At 43.2% G+C, this 18,523-nt stretch overlaps 1 protein-coding gene across 3 annotated transcripts in view; it reads left to right on the top strand.

The window, feature by feature from the left end:
- Positions 1-18,523, top strand: part of PJA2 (praja ring finger ubiquitin ligase 2) — a 201,481-nt gene that overhangs the window by 84,586 nt on the left and 98,372 nt on the right. For all 3 annotated transcript variants that reach the window (XM_086961006.1, XM_086961007.1, XM_086961005.1), the window contains one exon: positions 7,053-8,136. In XM_086961006.1, the coding sequence (XP_086817132.1) occupies positions 7,053-8,136 (1,084 nt within the window). The remainder of the gene's footprint in view (positions 1-7,052; positions 8,137-18,523) is intronic.

Here is an 18,523-nt window from a genome sequence, read left to right as displayed (position 1 = left end):
AAGTTTAAACTGTACATACAATTTCCTTGCCAGAATTGGTTGGTTCTCATCCTGGAAAGATTCCATAGTATACTTGCTTTTAATTAATAAGAATTCAGCTGTCAAATTGCCGTAGGACAAGCTTTCCTGAATGTTTGCAAGTTTATATCTCCTAAAGGATTTGACCAATTCCATCCGCGAGATTAGCGGGCATGATACCTCAGAAGTGCACCATAGACCTGCTTTACCCAGGTTGTTACAGACAGCCTGTATATATACAAGCCAAGGTATTTTTTGGTGCCCGGGAGACAACAGTTCTTTGAGCTTAGATCGATAAGTGGCCAGTTGTGGGGTTGCCCACAATCTCCGCCAGAAAGTTACGGGTCTAAGGGCGATCTCTTCGCTAATGGGCCTAATGCCCAGATCCAGTCGTAATGGGGTGAGGGGGTACTGGGGGGAGACCTGGCAACTGCCTCATGAAATTATTCTCTAACTTGGTCAAACTGGTAGTGGAGCAATGCCCCCATAGTTCTGCCCCATATCGTGCAGCACCCCTTGCTTGTGCTTTGTAAATTTCAAGTATAGGCCCAGCTGGTTTGAATGTAGAAGTTCTATATAGTTTTGCAAGACATCCCACTGTCTGAGCTAGCTTAAGGTTTGCTTTAGTTATTTGTGGCCCCATTCCAGGTATTCTTTCAGGGTGACACCTAAATATTCAAAGACCAACACTCTTTCAAGCCTGGTGCCCTTCAGAAGGGGGTTAGTGCAATACGTATTGGTAGTATTGAAAACCATAAATTTGGTCTTCAATGTATTGATTTCCAACCCCGTAGTTTTACAGAAGGCAACAAAGCTATCAAGAATTCGCTGTATTCCCATAGGCGACTTAGAGTAGAAGGGTGTCATCAGCAAACATTATTGCTGGCACTTTGCCAGATGTTAATCTAGGGACATCATTGTCCTTGATTTTTTTAAGTTGGTTAACGAGTACATTAATAAATAAAATAAGGTAGGTGCAAGGACGCAACCCTGCCGTACCCCTTTGTTGACCAAAAAGCGGCGGGTTAATTCACTGTGTTTCCCATACCTTACTTGGGCAAACTAAACTACATGGAGCCTCATAAGAATACTAAGGAGGTAGGGTGGAATCCCCATATCTCTAAATACATCCCATAGTTTGCCCCTTGGTACGGGAGCAGTAGCAAACTTCAGATCTACAAATAGTAAATAAAGACTCGCAACCTCTATTGTCACCGTTTTCCAGAAAAAAGAAGTTGGAGTCTAAATATCTGGTCCAAGGCAAAGGTGTTTTTCCTGGCTTGATAGGGGCTTGGAGTCTAAATATCTGGTCCACGGCAAAGGTGTTTTTCCTGGCTTGATAGGGGCTCAGAATCTCTTGTTCTCCCATCCATGCCTGAAGGCGATCAAGAGGTACCCATGCACAGAGTTTCTGGGTATCGTCAGTCAAACTGATCGGCCTATAATTAGTAGTTAGAAGTGGTGAACCCTTTTTAAGGACTGGGACTATTTCTGCTCCAAGCCAGGTATTAGGGGGTCCATGCCATTCATAATGGCATTGAATAAGGCCCATAGGCACGGTCCCCAAATTTTTGGTTTCCCTTAGAAGAGATCCTCCTGTAGTTTATCTAAACCTTGCTCTTTATTGAAAGGGGGATTATTGATTGCATTTAGGACTTCGGACATGGTAATCCCCGTCACCTCCTGGGCGAGCTCAGATAATGCTATTAAAGGTTCAGCGCTAGCGGTCACAGCTTCCTTTAATACTGTATAGGGCGTGGCAGTGATTCTCCCATGCTTCAAATGCTGTGTTTGGCTCAAAGGCTGGCTTCCCTTCATTATCAACTGTGGTCCAAAAAGCCTTTGAGTCTTTAATAGATAAGGCAGATTTAAGGGCCTCCCATCTTTCCAATTCCCATTTTTTTTTTGCTTGGTGGTTGCTGTCTTTGTACAGCACCCAATTGAGATAGGTTAGATGTTTGTCCTTTGCTGGCTTCCAGCAGGCCCTGCTTGGCTTTCTGGCAATTAGCGTTATACCAGGAACGTTTAGGTCGATTTTCCGCCCTATGAGGTACCACTGGGTAAAGTATATCTGCCAATTTAGATGTTGGCCTAGTATTTAGTTTTGCATCCCTCTCAAAAATTTGGGGAGTACCCTCTGAAATTGTAGCCTCCCCAATGTTTGTGAATATTGGGATTGCTGACTGGGAAACTGTAGCCAGTTTGTGGGATGTCTGTTGGATTTGCCCACACCTGATTTTCCTTCTTTTATAGTAACGCCAATGAACTGGGTGAAAATACTTCGGCTCAAACCTGATACATTGTCACATCTCAAGGAGGGTTATAGGTTTTAAGATGTTTCATGTTTGCAACAAGGCTTTATTGTGCCTGCAGTTTCTCCAATGCTCTTTGGTCTGTCTCTTTCTTCACTAGTGTAGCATTGACCCAAGTTTTTGCTTAGTATTTTTCTGGTTCCTTTCACTCACAATCATAGACTAGTTCAGTATTCTGAATTACCAGGAAATGTGCATTTAGATATTTGACACGTATGGCTATGCTTCTGTAGATTTGTTTATTTTTCACCTACCTCCTATTGTAAATTGAGAAACCCATCAATGGGAGCACTGCATTTGCAAAATAAAACCAACACTGTTCCAAATGCCTGTAAGATCATGGAGAAACTTTTTGTTTGCCCCAGAAATATTCTTCACCATATTTCAAGTCTTTTAAGATACAGTCAGTCAGTCAAAAAATACTTTATTTCGGCTATACAGCCATAAAAGCACAATACATTTTACAATCTATAAAATAGAATAGAACATTACACTGAAAAGGGCGATTAGGGGTAAATATTCAAATAGCCATTCCTTAATAAACAGAGATAAATTACATCTTTACCACAACTTTGGCTGTCATTAAATAACTACCCGACCCCCGAGATAGTGGCCTGCAAGATGTCAGTAAAACCCAGGTCTCTTAGCTCCTAATAAAAAATATTTGAACACAAAAAAAAAAAAAAAAATTGTAAAACTATTAGAAAGCAGTATCAATACAATTTCAGACTTGATTAAACTACTCATTAGAAAAAAAAATTAAAAAGAAAAACATTAAAAGTTACATTCCTACACAAAAAAATGAACAACAATTATTGTGATCACGTTCTCTGGATGATACTATATAGCAGCAAAGGGTAGTAGAAATATCATATACAGGGCAGCATCAACTGTTGCCCATCTCTTTCCCCTTTAGGATTCCTATACGTATGCACCACATTGCAAAGAGGAATTTCAAGGTAGCGACTACAAATAATGGGAGTGTTTCGTATTTGAGTAGTCCGAAAACCTCAATATGGTTTCTGAGCCCCAAATTACTGCATAATTGGAAAACCCACTTCGATCTAGGCCTATGGTAAGCAGGACAGAAATTATGCAACTTCAAACAGACTCTGTTTGAAAAACCAAGGTGCACTGTTCACGAACCATATTAGGTGCTTCTAATCTTGAAAGAACGCAAAACATATTTATTGCTTCATGGCACCATTTATTTAAAATTGATTTGACTGATTGAAAACAAGTTCTTAACTATTACCGATATTCAGAAGTAAGATATTAAGGTGTGCAGGTTAGATACCCTTTTTGAAGCAGGACAGAAAAGCATTACATGGAGTTCTGTTTCTTCCGAAGCTGAGCAGCCAGGACAATCTAATTTGGCTGCTCCCTTCTATTTGTTCGTGAATGCACGTAATGGAAGTGTACCGTGTTTAAATTGTAGAAACAATTTTTGCCATGAATGGTTGAATACTGTCCAAGGTCAATTCCAGTTTATACTGCTGCTTGACATCCAGAATTGATGTCAAGGAGCATGAGATCGTACTATGAATCAATTGGGCAAGTTTAAATTCCTTCAGAGCTAGAACTAGGGTCTTTTTGGGAGTACTGGAACAGGTCTTCTCCGGATTTGACCACAAGTTACCACACCCCAATGAAAAACAAACACGCCTAACATAGGACAGCCATGATAGGTTAATAGCCCCCAGTTTGCGCATAACATCCCTCAATTCCTCCCTATAATTAATTAACTCTGGCATGCTCCAAATGCGACGCCAGAAATGGCGAGGACGGGAGGCAATTAAATCTGAGATAGGGCCGATACCAAAATCCATCCTGAGTGGAATTAAGGGCGTACTTTTTGGAAGACCCAACAATTGCCTAATGAATGTGTTCTCAGTCACCAATAAGGTGTGAGATGGGCAGTGGCCCCAAAGTTCGGCACCATAAAGGGATGCTCCCCTTGCTTGGATTTTGTAGATTTCAGCTGGGGGATCAATCACTTTTTGGAAACAGTTTTTGTGGACTTTAAGGATTCCTCCCATTGACTGCGTTAATTTCAAATTGGCCTTCATTATTTGTGTCCTCCAGTCCATTTTAATATTCAATGTAATGCCCAAATAGTCGAAGATGGGCACTCTCTCTAGGGGCCTACCATCCATTTGGGGGTGTGGGCAGTTGGTGGTTTTGGCGTGGAAGGCCATATATTTGTTTTTTTAACATTTATCACCAGATTCCTTTTCCTACAAAATGCACTAAACTCATCCAAAACACGCTGCATGCCCATAGGTTATTTAGATAAAAGTAGCGTGTCGTCAGCAAACATTAAAGCTGGTATTTTCCTATTTGCTAACCTTGGTGAGTCTATGTCCTTCACAGCTAAAAGAGTATCAATTAAGCCGTTCAGGAAGAGGGAGAAGAGGGTTGCCGCTAGCACGCATCCCTGCCTCACCCCTTTCTCCACAGGAAAAGGGACAGTCAATTTTCCATTCTTGCCAAATCTTACCCTTGCATAGGTGCCTTCATGTAGGCGCTTTAAAAGCTGGCAAAGGTAAACCAGCACCTCCAGGTCGTGTAGGAGTCCCCATAGCTGCTCACGATGGACCACATCAAAGGCGGACTTAAGGTCCACAAAAGTCAGATAAAGGCTACCCCCTTCAAGGTTACTGTTTTCCAGTAGATTTGTTGCAATCTAAAGATTTGGTCTATGGTCGAAATTTTAGAGCTAAATCCTGCTTGTAAAGGGTTTAGGACATTTGACTCGTCCATCCATGATTGCATTCGCCCCAGAAGAACACGAGCAAATATCTTTTTAGTGACATCAGTGAGACTAATAGTCCAATATTTTGCCGGATCTAATGGGGGCCCCAGCCCAAATCGCGGGGAACTCCATACCTTGGATAATAGCATTAAATAAGTTCTGCAGATAAGGTGCCCAGACAGCCTGTTCAGTTCTGAACAGGTCACCAGGGTTTCTATCCAGACCCGGTGCCTTATTAGGAAGTATCTTTCCCAATGCCAGAGTGACTTCCAGCAGTGTACAGGGTGGTGGATCCATATTTAGTGGATTTGGAGAACGTCTACTAACCCATGTGCTACAATATCATCCAGGGACCCAGACTATAACATTTTAAAATGCCATCTCTAGGCTTCTTCCGCTAGATTTGGAACAATAGCCGAGTTTCCTTCGGAGTGGCCAGTCTTCACTAGATTCCAAAAGCATCTCATATCTCTAGTGTCCAAAGCTTTCTTGATCGCTTCCCATTTTTCGTTCTCCCAGGCTGCTTTGACTTCTGCCATGGTGCTTTTATAATGAGACCTGGCTGCTCTGGTACCTAGGACATCCTTATTCTAAACTCTGTGTACCAGTGCGCTTTTAGCTTCCCTGCCGCCTTATTAAACCATGGGTGTTTCAGTTTGGGGTCGAGCTTGTTGTTATTTTCATGTTTATATTAAAAAAAGGCTGCCAGCTTTAAAAGCATATCCCAGTGGTTGTTTTTTATCAACAGCATAGATTCTTGGCCTTGGTAATTTTCAGTTGCGCAAAAAGCAAACTCTAAAAAAAGGATAATCTCAGTGTACAAAGAGGCCATTTTTTCGTCTGATGCAGCTAATGTACCCCAGCAAACTCTTCTGCCACCTTCCCTTACAATTAAATCTGGAGATGGGGGGTGGGGGGGGGGGGGGGGGGGGGTTTGCATTGGCTATCCCTGGTTTTTCCTGAGCTGGGGGAAAGACCTCTCAAGTATTAATGGGTTTTGATCGCTTTCACATCGTGGTTGGACTGTCAAATCCTTGATTTTGGACCAAAATCGATTGTGGAGGCCTGTCCTATTTTATTAAAAGTTGGGTTTCCCGGGCTATCTGAAGGGAATCGACCATTACAGACCCTAAGTGAATAAGTGAGTGTGAGTGAGGTCAACTGAAGAACAAGGGGGGACCACCCTCTTGTTGGATAAATATTACAATCCAGGATTGACCATACAGAGTCTTCTTCACTTGTAATATTGGAACTTATACCATTGAGAAGTTCAAAATGGCAATTGAAGTCCCCCCCAAACAACTAGATGGGCGGGAATATACATTTATGATAGCCAATTTAAATTGGTTATCAAGTGAGAGGAGAATGCAGAGTATATCCAAAGATCCAGTATCAAGGACTTTTAATTGTACACCCCAGATGGGTTGCAACCAAAATACATACGCCCCTTGAGGGTCTCCCCCTAAGGCTCTGCAGGGCTGGGAATGAGTAAGCTACATATCCTAGCCTATATAGTGGAACAAAAGACCATGTCTCTTGAAAGAGGCATAGCTCATGCGTGTCAATGTAGGCTCCCCAGTCAGGATGGTCCAGCTTAGAAGCAAGGCCTGCTATGTTCCATGAAAGAACCTTTGTGTTGTGTAAGTCTTTTGCTTTTTCAGTGAGAAGGTCGAGAGTTTCCACCTCCTACTGAAGTGTTAGGCAAAGTACCACCTCACAATCTTGTGTGTTTCCCGAAAGGTACCCCAATGTATTCAGGGCTGCTATAGCCTTAAGTGTTTTCCCGAAAGGGCGAACCCCAAACTCAGATCTTTCACAGTTTTGTAGCAATGGTGGGTGGATGAATATACCTTCTAATTCTACTAGGGGATCCAGTCAATCGACTAGGTCTAAGCTGCTAAATCTATTAAGATACACTATGTATACTTTTCCATTTAATAATTCTAATCCTTATTTTCTTGTTGCAGGGTCCTCAGAAAGTTCTTGTCCTGTGATTCCTAGTCCATATGCCTCATTCACAACTAGACCTTGTTTACAAAGTGTCAAACCTGAAGCGTCTGTCTGTGGAGGTGTGGCGAGCCCAACAAGGAGAAGTGATTCAATATATTCTGCAGTCCGACGGACTGGAACAGACCAGTGGACATTGAGCAGCAGTTACGAGCGAGTAAAGGTTTCACAAGACTTTCATGTACAAACTTTAGAGACCAATAGACCAAATGGGATTACTTTTGTAAACATGGACTCCTATGAGCCAGAGAGCAGTGAAGGAGAATTGGATGAGGAATTCACTGAGGATTGTTTGTATCTAACTGAGGAGGAAGGAAAATTACGTAAAACTCTTGACCACATGTTGTCCGAGCTGGAGAAAGATGTGGAGACTTTGAATGGTCTCCAGTCACAACTGCCTTCTTTAAATCATAGGGATCAAATGGAAGACTTGGGGGAACTGACCTCAAGTCAGTCCACACGTGGTATGGATTTCACTCTTCAGAATAATAAAAGGACACTACAGAGAAGAAGCTCAACTTTTGAAGCGAATGTCTCTCCCGATAGTGTGAACAGTATCACTTTGAAATGTGAAGTGCATCAGAACAACAAACCTGATTCCTCCGGCAGGAACACCTTGTCAATTTATAATGACTTAAATACCACTGACAAATCCTCATCATCAGATTCATCTGAGCTTGTGGTTAGGCCTAAAATTAGAAAACAGTCAAGTGGCAGCCAGATAGATAAGAAAAAGCAGCGGTCTTCTGAGGAAGAGCAGAAAGAGGAAGAAGATAAAAAAAAGTTAAGGAGTTGGGAAGACCGTGTGGAGGTCCCTCTTGGCAGACCCAAGGCTCCTGTGAGGACAGCCAAAGAAACAATTCAGAGCGATATGTTCTTTGACCCTCGAGACTACATAGGTGCTCAGGAGCAGCCAACTGATGTCCTGGAAAAGCAAGTTAAGGGGGCAGAGAAGGACAAAAATGGCGCTATGGATGAAGCCACATTTTGGGAGGATTTTGAATCTTACAGCAGGAATGTTTCTAGTTCAATCAAGGACGACAGGTAAATGTTAATTTCTTGTTTTTCATCTTTGATTCTTTTGCCTTGTTTTTTCCTAGCAATCCTTCTTTCACTAACTTAATTTTTTCAATGATGTTAGCACTATGTTGTGTGTTTAGAGTTTGAATAAAATCTGGCCTGTTAAGTCTGATGTATTTATAGTTCATTCAATTTGGGCATGGTTCAGACGGCTTTAGCTTTTCTGATTTAAAAAAAAACTAACACTTTGGCCTCAGTCTATGCTCTAGACCGCTCAATTGCTGTTCAGTGGCTCTTCTATTTAACATCTGAAAAAGTCTGTCTCGTTGCTTATAAAACGTTTGCTTGGAAAACTGTACCAAATTATTTTTCATGCGCCATTCAATGAGATAATGATGAAGGGTAATGCGTGGCAGAGAGAGGCTGACTCGGCCCACACCTCGTTTAGGTGAAGAGTTTCATTATTATAGAGCCTTCACTCCCTTCCTTCAATCTCTTGTTTACATAGATGAAAAAAATTACATGGAGTTCACAGGTCTCTGCTTGATTGTTGCTGATATGAGTACTTGGTTTTCCAATATTTGTATGCCACCAAGACCATTCTACGCATTACACCTATAGCAAAGTATTCTTTTATATATTTTTTTTCCTGTCTGATGCCAGTAAACTAGTGGACAGTGTAGAAGTGTCTCCGAATAAATCCCTTAAAAACCAAAGATCCATGCAATATTTAAGGAGTCGGCTGCTGTTCTGAATTCAGCCCTATCAGTTTTGCGACCTTAATCACAACAGCCAGCAGCTTGGGTGTTCTCCCTGACCAGAATTGTTAGTGATTGCCACCAACTGACCAAGTTGTAAAAACTGTCTTTATTCATCTCAAAACAAGTGTCATTTCCTTACCTGGCTTCTCCTTATAAAGTTCAAACACGATTACTTTGATCTCTTAATGAAACTTGTTTTGTTGTAGCTATTTTCTATAGCACTCATTCTGGCATTAATATAGTCTGGTGGTGCACTCAGGAGGTCAGTAATGTTCCACAGTGTTTCAATGTTATTATACAAATCCATTGTAATTAGCAACGTTTCAATACTAGATTAAAAGAGTACATATGTACAAAACACTGCCAACAAGGTATTGGAGAGCTAGGATAATGAACCTCCGTACTCTGGACACAGATACACACCAGGATAGGCACAGTGTGTTGCTGACTTCGTACATCTTTTAATTTCAATCCACCAGGAATATACATCTTGTAGCATTGTTCTACATCCAAGCATTTACCCTTTAACCAGCCCCTGCAAGTGATCATATTCATTGGGAGTACCTTAAATTTGGTGTATTATTAGAGCAGGTACACACGCTGTCTGTGTTGCAGACAGCAGAATGCCTGCACAACTGTTGAGCAGTCACCCAAATGCTGATTGCTACCTAATATTTTTAGACTGGGTTGACCATGAGTCAAAAAGACTGGGCTCTCTGGACAGAAGAGCCAAACCTGCTCATAGATAGAGGTCTCTTGAGTCTGCAACATCCTGCATCTAAAAGAAACCCTTCTAACTCCTTGCTCTGTTATTGCCGAAGGACTGCACTACCAGAGATGGACACAGGCTAGAGAGGTGATGCTGCTGGATTTGGCTGTTGAAACATGTGAAGAGGAACACAAATTTACAACTACTAGCCAGGATGAAACTGACCGAAAGCAGCTGGGATCTGCAGTTTGCCAGTGCAATTCTTTATTGGGTGGCTACAACTACACAATGAGAGTAGGGCCTGTGACCTGTAGCCCTGGGCGACAGTCACACCATGAACATTCTCAGTCACTCCATACTGCTCAAACGAATGAGCTAGGTCAGGAGCTGGCAAGGGGAGTGGGTAGGTGACAGCCACGCAGAAGACCAGGATGATGAGCCTGTTTGCGTGTTGGTTTAAAAAACGGTCTACAGACTAGTGGTGAGCCTAGACTAATTGAGGCTTCATAGACACTGAAACAGTTTTCTTGGAGAGGAACAAGATAATGTGGTCGTAGCTGGGGTTCGAGATCTGCCTGTGGACTTGTACCGCTGTGTCTCCTGTTTTCCTGGATGAGTTGGAGGGCCTGGTGGGTCATAAATTGAAATCTTATGGTGTTTTGGGGCTAGCAGTGGGCTCATTGTGTAGCATGACAAACCCATAGAAGGGCTTTTGTCTCAGTGTGAATACTCAATCGCTGCCCCCCTTTCAATTTCCCCTTCCTTCCATACCCATCCTTACCACTCTCACCTTAAGGGATAGGGGGGTTTCAGATCCTGCTGGATCCCTTTGGAGTGTCGAGGTACCATGCTTGCCGTCATCCTGGGCACAAAGAGAGGGACAAGACTAAGCACCCTGGATATGTATGATTTCTTAAGGCCCCCACAAGTAGGCCGAACTGACACGTCTCAAAATATGCACCAACACTACCCTGTCTCATTAAACCGAGCTATCTCTTATGTGAACAAAAATGGCTCATGAAGATAGCAGTTATCACTCTCTGCATTTATTTATTCATTTATTGTTATTGTTGTTGATAGAATTGCTTTCCTGAATGGTCTTAAGGACCCTGAATTGAGTTGGTAATCAAATGGTATTCAGATATTCCTGAAGAGGAAAACTCTGTTTGCTTTCTTTCAGATGAGCTTGCACCTCCCCCACTGAAGCTTCCCTAATTTTTAAGCTATTTTGACTTTAAAGCTAAGCTAGTTGGTCTAGAATGCTATCTTACAGGCATCTAAGAGAGTGGGTCCCAGCCTTCCTATGAAAATAGGGTGCAGTACTTCATCCTAGATTTTACTCTGGCTGTCCTGAATCTGGCTTGAGAATGTCACACCTGAGAGGAGATGTGAGGCTTCTCTACAAATTTAGGTATCAGATGGAAGTCAGACCAGGGAGATATTAGTATTTTGCAGAATTTCTAGTTGGCTACCTCAGACATGTCTGTACCTGGTGAGGTCTGATGGACAGCTTGCTCGTGGTGTGAACCAAATGTGAAGGACTCAGAACACGGACATCCCGTAACCATGGTCTGTGCTGATATGTGATTGTAATAGATGAAGGGCAGTGGGATAAGACATACTATCATGTCTTCATGGCCCACCATGAAGTGTGCTGCCTTTTTAAATGCTGCACGCAGTCACTCTAATCAAGGGTGCTTCAGTTTTCTTCCTAACTGCATTATGAGAAAGGAAAGCAACTATAAATAGATGATTTTTTTTTTTGATGTAATCAACTGTTGCAGAATTGGTTCAGAGCTCCGGGTGCCCACTACTGTAGATCATCGAATAGTGACTGAGATCCCTTCATCCATTGCTGATTTACTACCTAATTTCCCTTGACATTTTGTATTGTCTATTTTGATGGGGGGAAATGGACCTTATTTGTGCCTGTCCTGAAGAAGGTAAGGATTGAGCTCACCATTTTTGGTGATACCAAATGTCAGAGGCCCTGATTTCCAGAAAATACCTCGTTTGGAACGTGTGCTGGTTAGAAGACCAAATGAAACGTGGTATTGCCACCAAGTGTTGCAGAGATATCGACTAGATCTGGTTTCACTCCAGGAGACAAACATTTTAGGAAACAAATGTTAGTTTTAGGGTTGAAGATTCCGTCACTATACCTGATGTTCTGTGAAGTGGCTTGTTTAAAAAAAAAAAAAATTTTTGAAGGCATAACAGTGGTGTTAGGGCAATTGCTGGATACCGACCGTTGATGAATGTGTGACTGTAGAGGGCATCATGATCACCATTACTTAGGAACTACTACCCCATAATGCAGGGTTTTTCCTCATACAAACAAACTGTGAGTATTGACCGTTATTTACAATCTAAATGTATACATCTACACAGATGGCACCCTTTCCAGAAAACTGGGATAGTGATAGAAGATCATTTTTAGGTCCTAAAGAAAGCCACAGACCTGTTGTGGGCTATAAGGGGTGGCTGAAACATATTGACCAATTGATGCCGTCCGTCCTACTAGTGACTTGAGTTGCATTGAACTTGGTTTTCAAATTTGCCAAAGAAACCGGCTATAAAATAGGCTAGGATTTATGTAGGCAATTTAAATCTCTTAATAATGGACATGAATCATCACTTCAAGGTCTTAGTTCTAATTCATCGAGCCTATTTTTAAGTTCTTGAAGAGCTCTGAAAACATTTGAGCTTTTCCAATTGAACTATATGTCCGCTCTGGAAGAGGTGGGAACCCACCCATGAAGCATGACAGCTTTGGCATGTGATTTTCACACCTTAAACGAACACAGTTAGTGTTACATTCATGATTATGCTACTGTTGTCTTTTAGTTATTGATTTTGGAGAGTAGTGAATCCATCCCTCTATTCTCCCATCTAGTGTTTTATGTTATCTACCATAAAGCCATGGTCACCTGCAGGTAAGAAGACGTGTATATTCAGCATAGGACATTCTATAATAATATAGAAGGTACAATGTTTCTGCTTGTCTGAGATCCTGGAGTATATATTTTTTTAAATTTCATGATTGCTTATGAAATACTCTAACAAGTAAAAGAAACATGTCTAACATCAATCCAAAATAAAAGTTAAACGGATTGCTTTACTGAAAACACCAACTAAAAAGAATGAAACGAAACCCATTAAATGGTGCCATAATGAAAGCATTACACACGCAAAAATTTACCCGTCTCCATTAAGAGCCTTGGAAGAGTGCACTGTTCCACAGTGCCAAGCAGGAAGGCTGGAGGTTTTTTTTTTTTCTGCTCTGTGGGGAATATCTAGAACAATATTGTGCTTTATTTAAAGCTGGTTTTGGCTTTATATGTCCATTGCAGATTTCGACTTCTGGCTGTGGATTGGTGAATCTGCTTCAAACTCATAATTTTGCTGTCACAAAATTTGTTTTGCGACTGCTGCCATTACAGAGCACGGCGTTGTGAAGCATTAACATAAAAATTGCATAAGGGCTTATGATGAGATTACTTGACCCCCAGGCCTATGTATTAAAATTAATATAAAAATAAGATTTTTAACGCTGGAGTCACAAATCCAAAGCAGGATTTGCAAATCTGCAAGAAAGTAAAAACAAAAAAAATGTGATGCACTGCAGCTGCACTTGGCCAACCCCCTCTGTACATAGACTTTGGCTGTGCACAGCAGCGATTGGCCTCTCGCAGAGGTTTGAGTGCAAGGCCTTACTGAAAGCCAACCCTGGAGGCCATCTCTACTGTGCACAGCATTTGTCACTGTGCAACAGTGATTGGCCATTAACAGAAGGTTGGGCACATGGCTTGATCTTAGGTCTGGCCCTGCAGCCAACCCCTGGGGTACACGACGTTTGCCCTTGCACTGCAGGGTTTAGCTGGCCCTATAGGGTTTGGCACTGGTCGCTCCGACACACATGGCAGAAGGGATGCACTGCAGATTTTGGCCCCAGGGGTGGGTTGGGCACACGTTCTGCAGATGAGGTACTGTGGGCCTGTGGCCAGTACCAGTTGAATGCAGCTGAAGCCTGTGTGCAGCAAGGGTTAGCCATAAGAAGAAGGTGAGGTCCAACTTAAAGCTTCATGCGGGGTATAATTTAAAAATAAATACATTTCCCTGAGCAAAGCAACGGTTAGAGTGAAGTTATGGTTATCTTAGCTTATAACAACTGATGAACGAAGCCATGTGTGAGTGCCACTTGTGCGCGGACACTAGTTCCTTTCTTTCTGTTCCATCAAATGTGGATCAAAAACCTGCTACACTTTTTTTTTTTCTTTCTCCCCTTCACTTGTGAAGATAATTTTTTTTTCCTTCCAACAAAATAATTTCCTATTTGCAAGGGTTGTCACCTCAAAGTTTACGCTTTGTACATATTGTCGTGAACAGGTCTGTGACGGTTCCAGAGGCAGTTTGCCCTTGGTGCTTGGGTTAGTCACACGTCTCCAAGCCCTGCAACCGCTGCACCCAGGAGCACTAAAAAGCCATCTTAGATCCCAAGGCACAGCTCTAAGTGGCAAAGCACCAGAAGACTACTCGCAGGTCCCACTCCAAATTGAAGTCAAGAGTGGGGACCCGATCCTGCTGCTCCTTGAGTCATTCCCGAAGCCGATCTTCCTTGCGGTCAAAGTATTCTGGTAAGTTAAGGAAGAAACACAAAAATATCCAGACAGGACTCTGGCCTCTTCTCACCATTCTTAGGAGAAGGCGCAAGTGCAGTTCTGTGCCCCTCTGTCTCTCTCCTGATTTGCCGAGGAGCAGATTTTTCTCTAGTCCCAATGCACCCTGGGTTCCCGGGCCCTTCAACGAAGCTGCAGCAATTTGAAGCCTTTCTAAAAGCCATCTAGTGCTACTTAGGTAAATTTCCGGTTCCCCATGGCAAAACTATGGACCTCAAGGATCGCTGGACACTCCAGTCGAGTTACCGCTGGTGGGTTTGCTCTTGGCAGCACTTGACGCTGGCACTGGAGGAGGACCTATCATTGTGTCTGAGCTGGCTTCAGTACATCTTCAACCGAATCCATGACTAGAGCTTGACGTGCCATAGCCTATATTGAAACTATCGAACTAAGACATAATCCCACTGACACGTGGTTGCACAAATACATTGAAACAGCATTTTGGCTCTAAACAGAGCTAGCCTTTTAGAGCCAACATTAGACTGGACAGAGAAGAATTTGCCCCTCCTTATGTAGATGACTGGTACATGGAATGGACACCTCCTCCGAAACTGGGTTACCCCCTCCCCAACTCTAATCCCCCCCAACAAGAGTTCCTCCTTCACCACAGTAATCCCAAGGGCTGCTGAGGTCCTTAACCATCACCTCCACATTCTGGAAGTTGAAGTAAACCTCCTTGAAGAGGTTTTACTGCCTGGCCATGCACTGACTGAAACTCCTATAACCTTCAATTAAGCTTCTGCTGATACGCTGCTGGACACTTGAGCCAAGCCATGCCCTGACCCCAGGTCGCTGTCCACCATAAACCTACTCCAGATGACCCAGATTTTTTAATCCCAACATCTGACACCTGAGAGTTTGTGGTACAATGATCGAGCAGTAAGTTAAACCCTAGTGATTTTTCAACTCAGACCCGGGGGTATCAGAGCGCTTTACAGCAAACATAAAAGTGAAAACATAAGCAATAAAGTACAGTGAGAATCACGAGGATATTGGGCCCCAAGAGTAACAAAGTCATTGTCCGGAAGCATAGAGGTGGCGGTTGAGGAGAAATTCTTTTAGTTGTCTCTTGAAGATCGTGAAAGAGGGATTTGTCCTGATGTTGGTAGGGAGAGAGTTCCAGATTTTTGGGGCATTCCTAGAGAAAGAGCAGGAGAGGGCTTTTTGTTTGTCTTTTTGGGGGGATTAAGAGGAGTGAGTTGGAGCTTCTTAGGTTTCTTGTTTGACCAACTTTTGTGAGTTTGGCAGCGAGGTAATCCAGTTTGCCTGTGTGCAAGGCTTTATGTGTGAGGCAGGCCGTTTTGTAGGCGCAGCGTGCTTCGATGGGTAGCCATTTTAGAGCCTGTAGAGTAGGGGTGATGTGGTCAAATTTCCTGGACCCTGAGACCATTCTTGCTGCAGCGTTTAGGGTGGCTCTCAAGGGGGCTGTGTGTGTTCTTGCTGTCCCGGTTAGAGTGGCATTACCATAGTCAAGTCTGGAATGAACTAGAGATTGGGTTGCAGTTTTTAGGTCATTGGGGGGGTATGAAGGGTTTGATTTTGTTGAGGAGTTTTAGGTTGTAGAGGGCGCAGTGGATTTGATGTGGGAACTCATGTTGAGGCTTGGGTCTAGAGAGATCCCTAGTGATTTGACTGAGTTTGCTGGAGTGAGTTTGCAGTTTAGAGTGGTATGGTGGTTTAGCCATTCTTGGATCTGAGCGGGTTGCTCGTGATTTGAGAAGACAAGGATTTCGTTTTTTTCTTGGTTGAGTTTGAGGTGTTTGAGAGTTAGCCAATTTTCTAATTTTGAGAGAGTGGAGTTTAGGCGGAGGATGTGATTGATGGAAGAGACTTCGAGGTACAGCTGGGTGTCGTCAGCATAGAGATGGTAGTCGATGCTTGCTTGTTTTAGAATGGCAGTGAATGGTTCCATGTAAATGTTGAAGAGTGTGGGGGAGAGGACTGAGCTTTGAGGAACACCTCGAGTTGAGGGGGAGGTGTCGGACATTGAGTTTTTGATTTTTATAGTTGTGAGCGGTTATGTAGAAATGAGGAGAACCATTTTAGGACATTGCCATCAGCTCCTACGCGTTTTTGAAGGGCGTCTAAGAGTAGGTTGTGATCAACCGTGTCAAAAGCAGCTGATAGGTCGAGGAGGACAAGTAGGCAGCATTTGTTGGAGTCAAAAGAGTTGTCAATGTCGTCTGTAATGCTGAGTATAGCGGTTTCTGTGCTGCATCCTTTTCTGAACCCAGATTGGTGTGAGTCGAGTAGGTTATTAGATTCCAGGTGTTGGTTCAGTTGGGAGAGAACACATTTCTCCAGGATTTTGGCTAGGGAAGGGAGGTTGGTGATGGGTCTAAAATTTTTGAGGTCATTTGGGTTGGCCTCAGGTTTTTTTTAGGAGGGGGGTATCTTGGCCTAGTTTGAGGCAGTCGGGCATCAGTCCCTTGTATTGAGAGCTGTTGATAATCTTTGTCCACAGTGGGGTTAGGGTGAGGTTGAGGTTCTTGGCTAGGGGGCGGGTAGAGGGTCTGCGAACTATACCAGTTGTGAGGGTACAGGTGCATAAGCCCTGTACCCCTACAGCATATAAGCCAATTCTTCGACATTGTAAGTGCAGCAATGCCATTGAGACTGCTGGTAGTTAGTCATTACGAACGCCACAGCACCATAATGGGTTTACCGAAAACTGGGAAGTTTGGTATCAAACGTCTCAGCAAATTAAACCCGCACTGAGGCCAGTGTGGGATTTAATGAAAAATGCACTCGGAGGGCATTTTGGAGATGCCCCCTGAAAAACGACCAGCCTCTGGTGGATTACCAGACTGGTACACACCAGTCTGCCACCACAAGACATGTTTCTGGACCCCTAGGGTGGGAGCCCAGGAGACAACCATGAGAGCCACAATGCGACCCTGAACACCAACCACCCGCCTCTACAAAATTGCGGGTCTGTCTAGAGAGTTGACTCTGAGTCCCGTGGAACTTTGCCTGTGGAACTTTGCCCCCAATTATCCCTATAGTCCTCACTAAATCCCACACCCCGGATCGCCCAGAGCTGCTAGTCCTCTCCTGGAACTTAGCTTGGTTAAATTCTAAGATAGATACCCTTGAATGGGGTCAATTCAATGACCAACATGAGATCTGTCTGCTCCAGGAGACATGGGCAAGGGGGGACGTCCAAAACCCGGGTTTTGCCAGCTTTAACATTCCTGCAGTATCCGGTGGAAACGGTAAACCCTCAGGTGGACTAAGTACATGGGTGGGGGTTCACCTAGGCTGTTCAGCTAAAAAGATCAAAACATCCTCAAATGATATTTTGTGTGTCCTCCTTCACTTCCCGCCAGAGACCACTATAACCCTAATTAATGTGTATTCGAGACCAGTCAGCCAGGGCTAGAAGTCAAAAATACTTGAGGAACTAATGTCCTTTCTAACTACCATCTCTGATAACCATACAGTGATCATAGGAGGGGACTTTAATTTCCAGTTTGAGACATTAGGTGTGCCAAAGGATAGTCCCTGTGAAGAAGACCAACATTGGGCTAGCCCGGAGACTGCCTGTCCTTCAGTCAAAATGTGGTCCCCTCTGGTGATTCAGATGAATTGCCTTGCTCTAAAATATTCTCGAAGGGCATGCAATGGAAGAACAAAGTTTGACACATCCTGCAACTTCACTTTTATTAGAAACTGGAGAGGTTCTCTACTGGATTATATTTTAATTGATTCAAAATCTTGGCATAGGGTATCCAATTTTAAGTGTGACTGGTGGTGCAAAAAAATTTAAAAATTTCGACTAGGCAACCATATGTACAATTACACCGAAAAGTATATAATGGAAAACACAGGCAAAGGTGAATTAGGTGCAAAGAAAGAACGTTTTTTCTTAAAAGAACCCTCACTCACCAACCTGGTTGGTGACATGCTTCATCATTGGGTTCCCACTGGGGAGACCTAATGTCCCCCCAGTGTGCTTCGACGCCTGATTTACAGCGGAGCTGGTTTTTTCGTGATAATGTGGTGAGGTGGTGTTCAAAGTGTAGTATAAGTGATTTAAAAGATGACCAACTGTACCCCGTACTGACTTTAATAAAGGGCCAGCCGGCATTAATAAAAACAAGTGAGACGGACACTTGGGGGTTCATAAACTTGAAACCCTGTGTCCTACAAAGTAAAGGTCGACATGTTTCTGCTGTTATGTGCCTGTTTTGCTCAGCATTCTTCAGGACCAAGGATTATCCTCCGGTGGTGTACGCACGCTAAGGCGCACCCTATCCGTG

The sequence above is a fragment of the Lissotriton vulgaris genome, chromosome 3_1, assembly GCF_964263255.1.
Source record: "Lissotriton vulgaris chromosome 3_1, aLisVul1.2, whole genome shotgun sequence".
NCBI classification, from domain to species: Eukaryota; Metazoa; Chordata; class Amphibia; order Caudata; family Salamandridae; genus Lissotriton; species Lissotriton vulgaris.
This window is presented reverse-complemented; position numbering and strand designations above follow the sequence as displayed.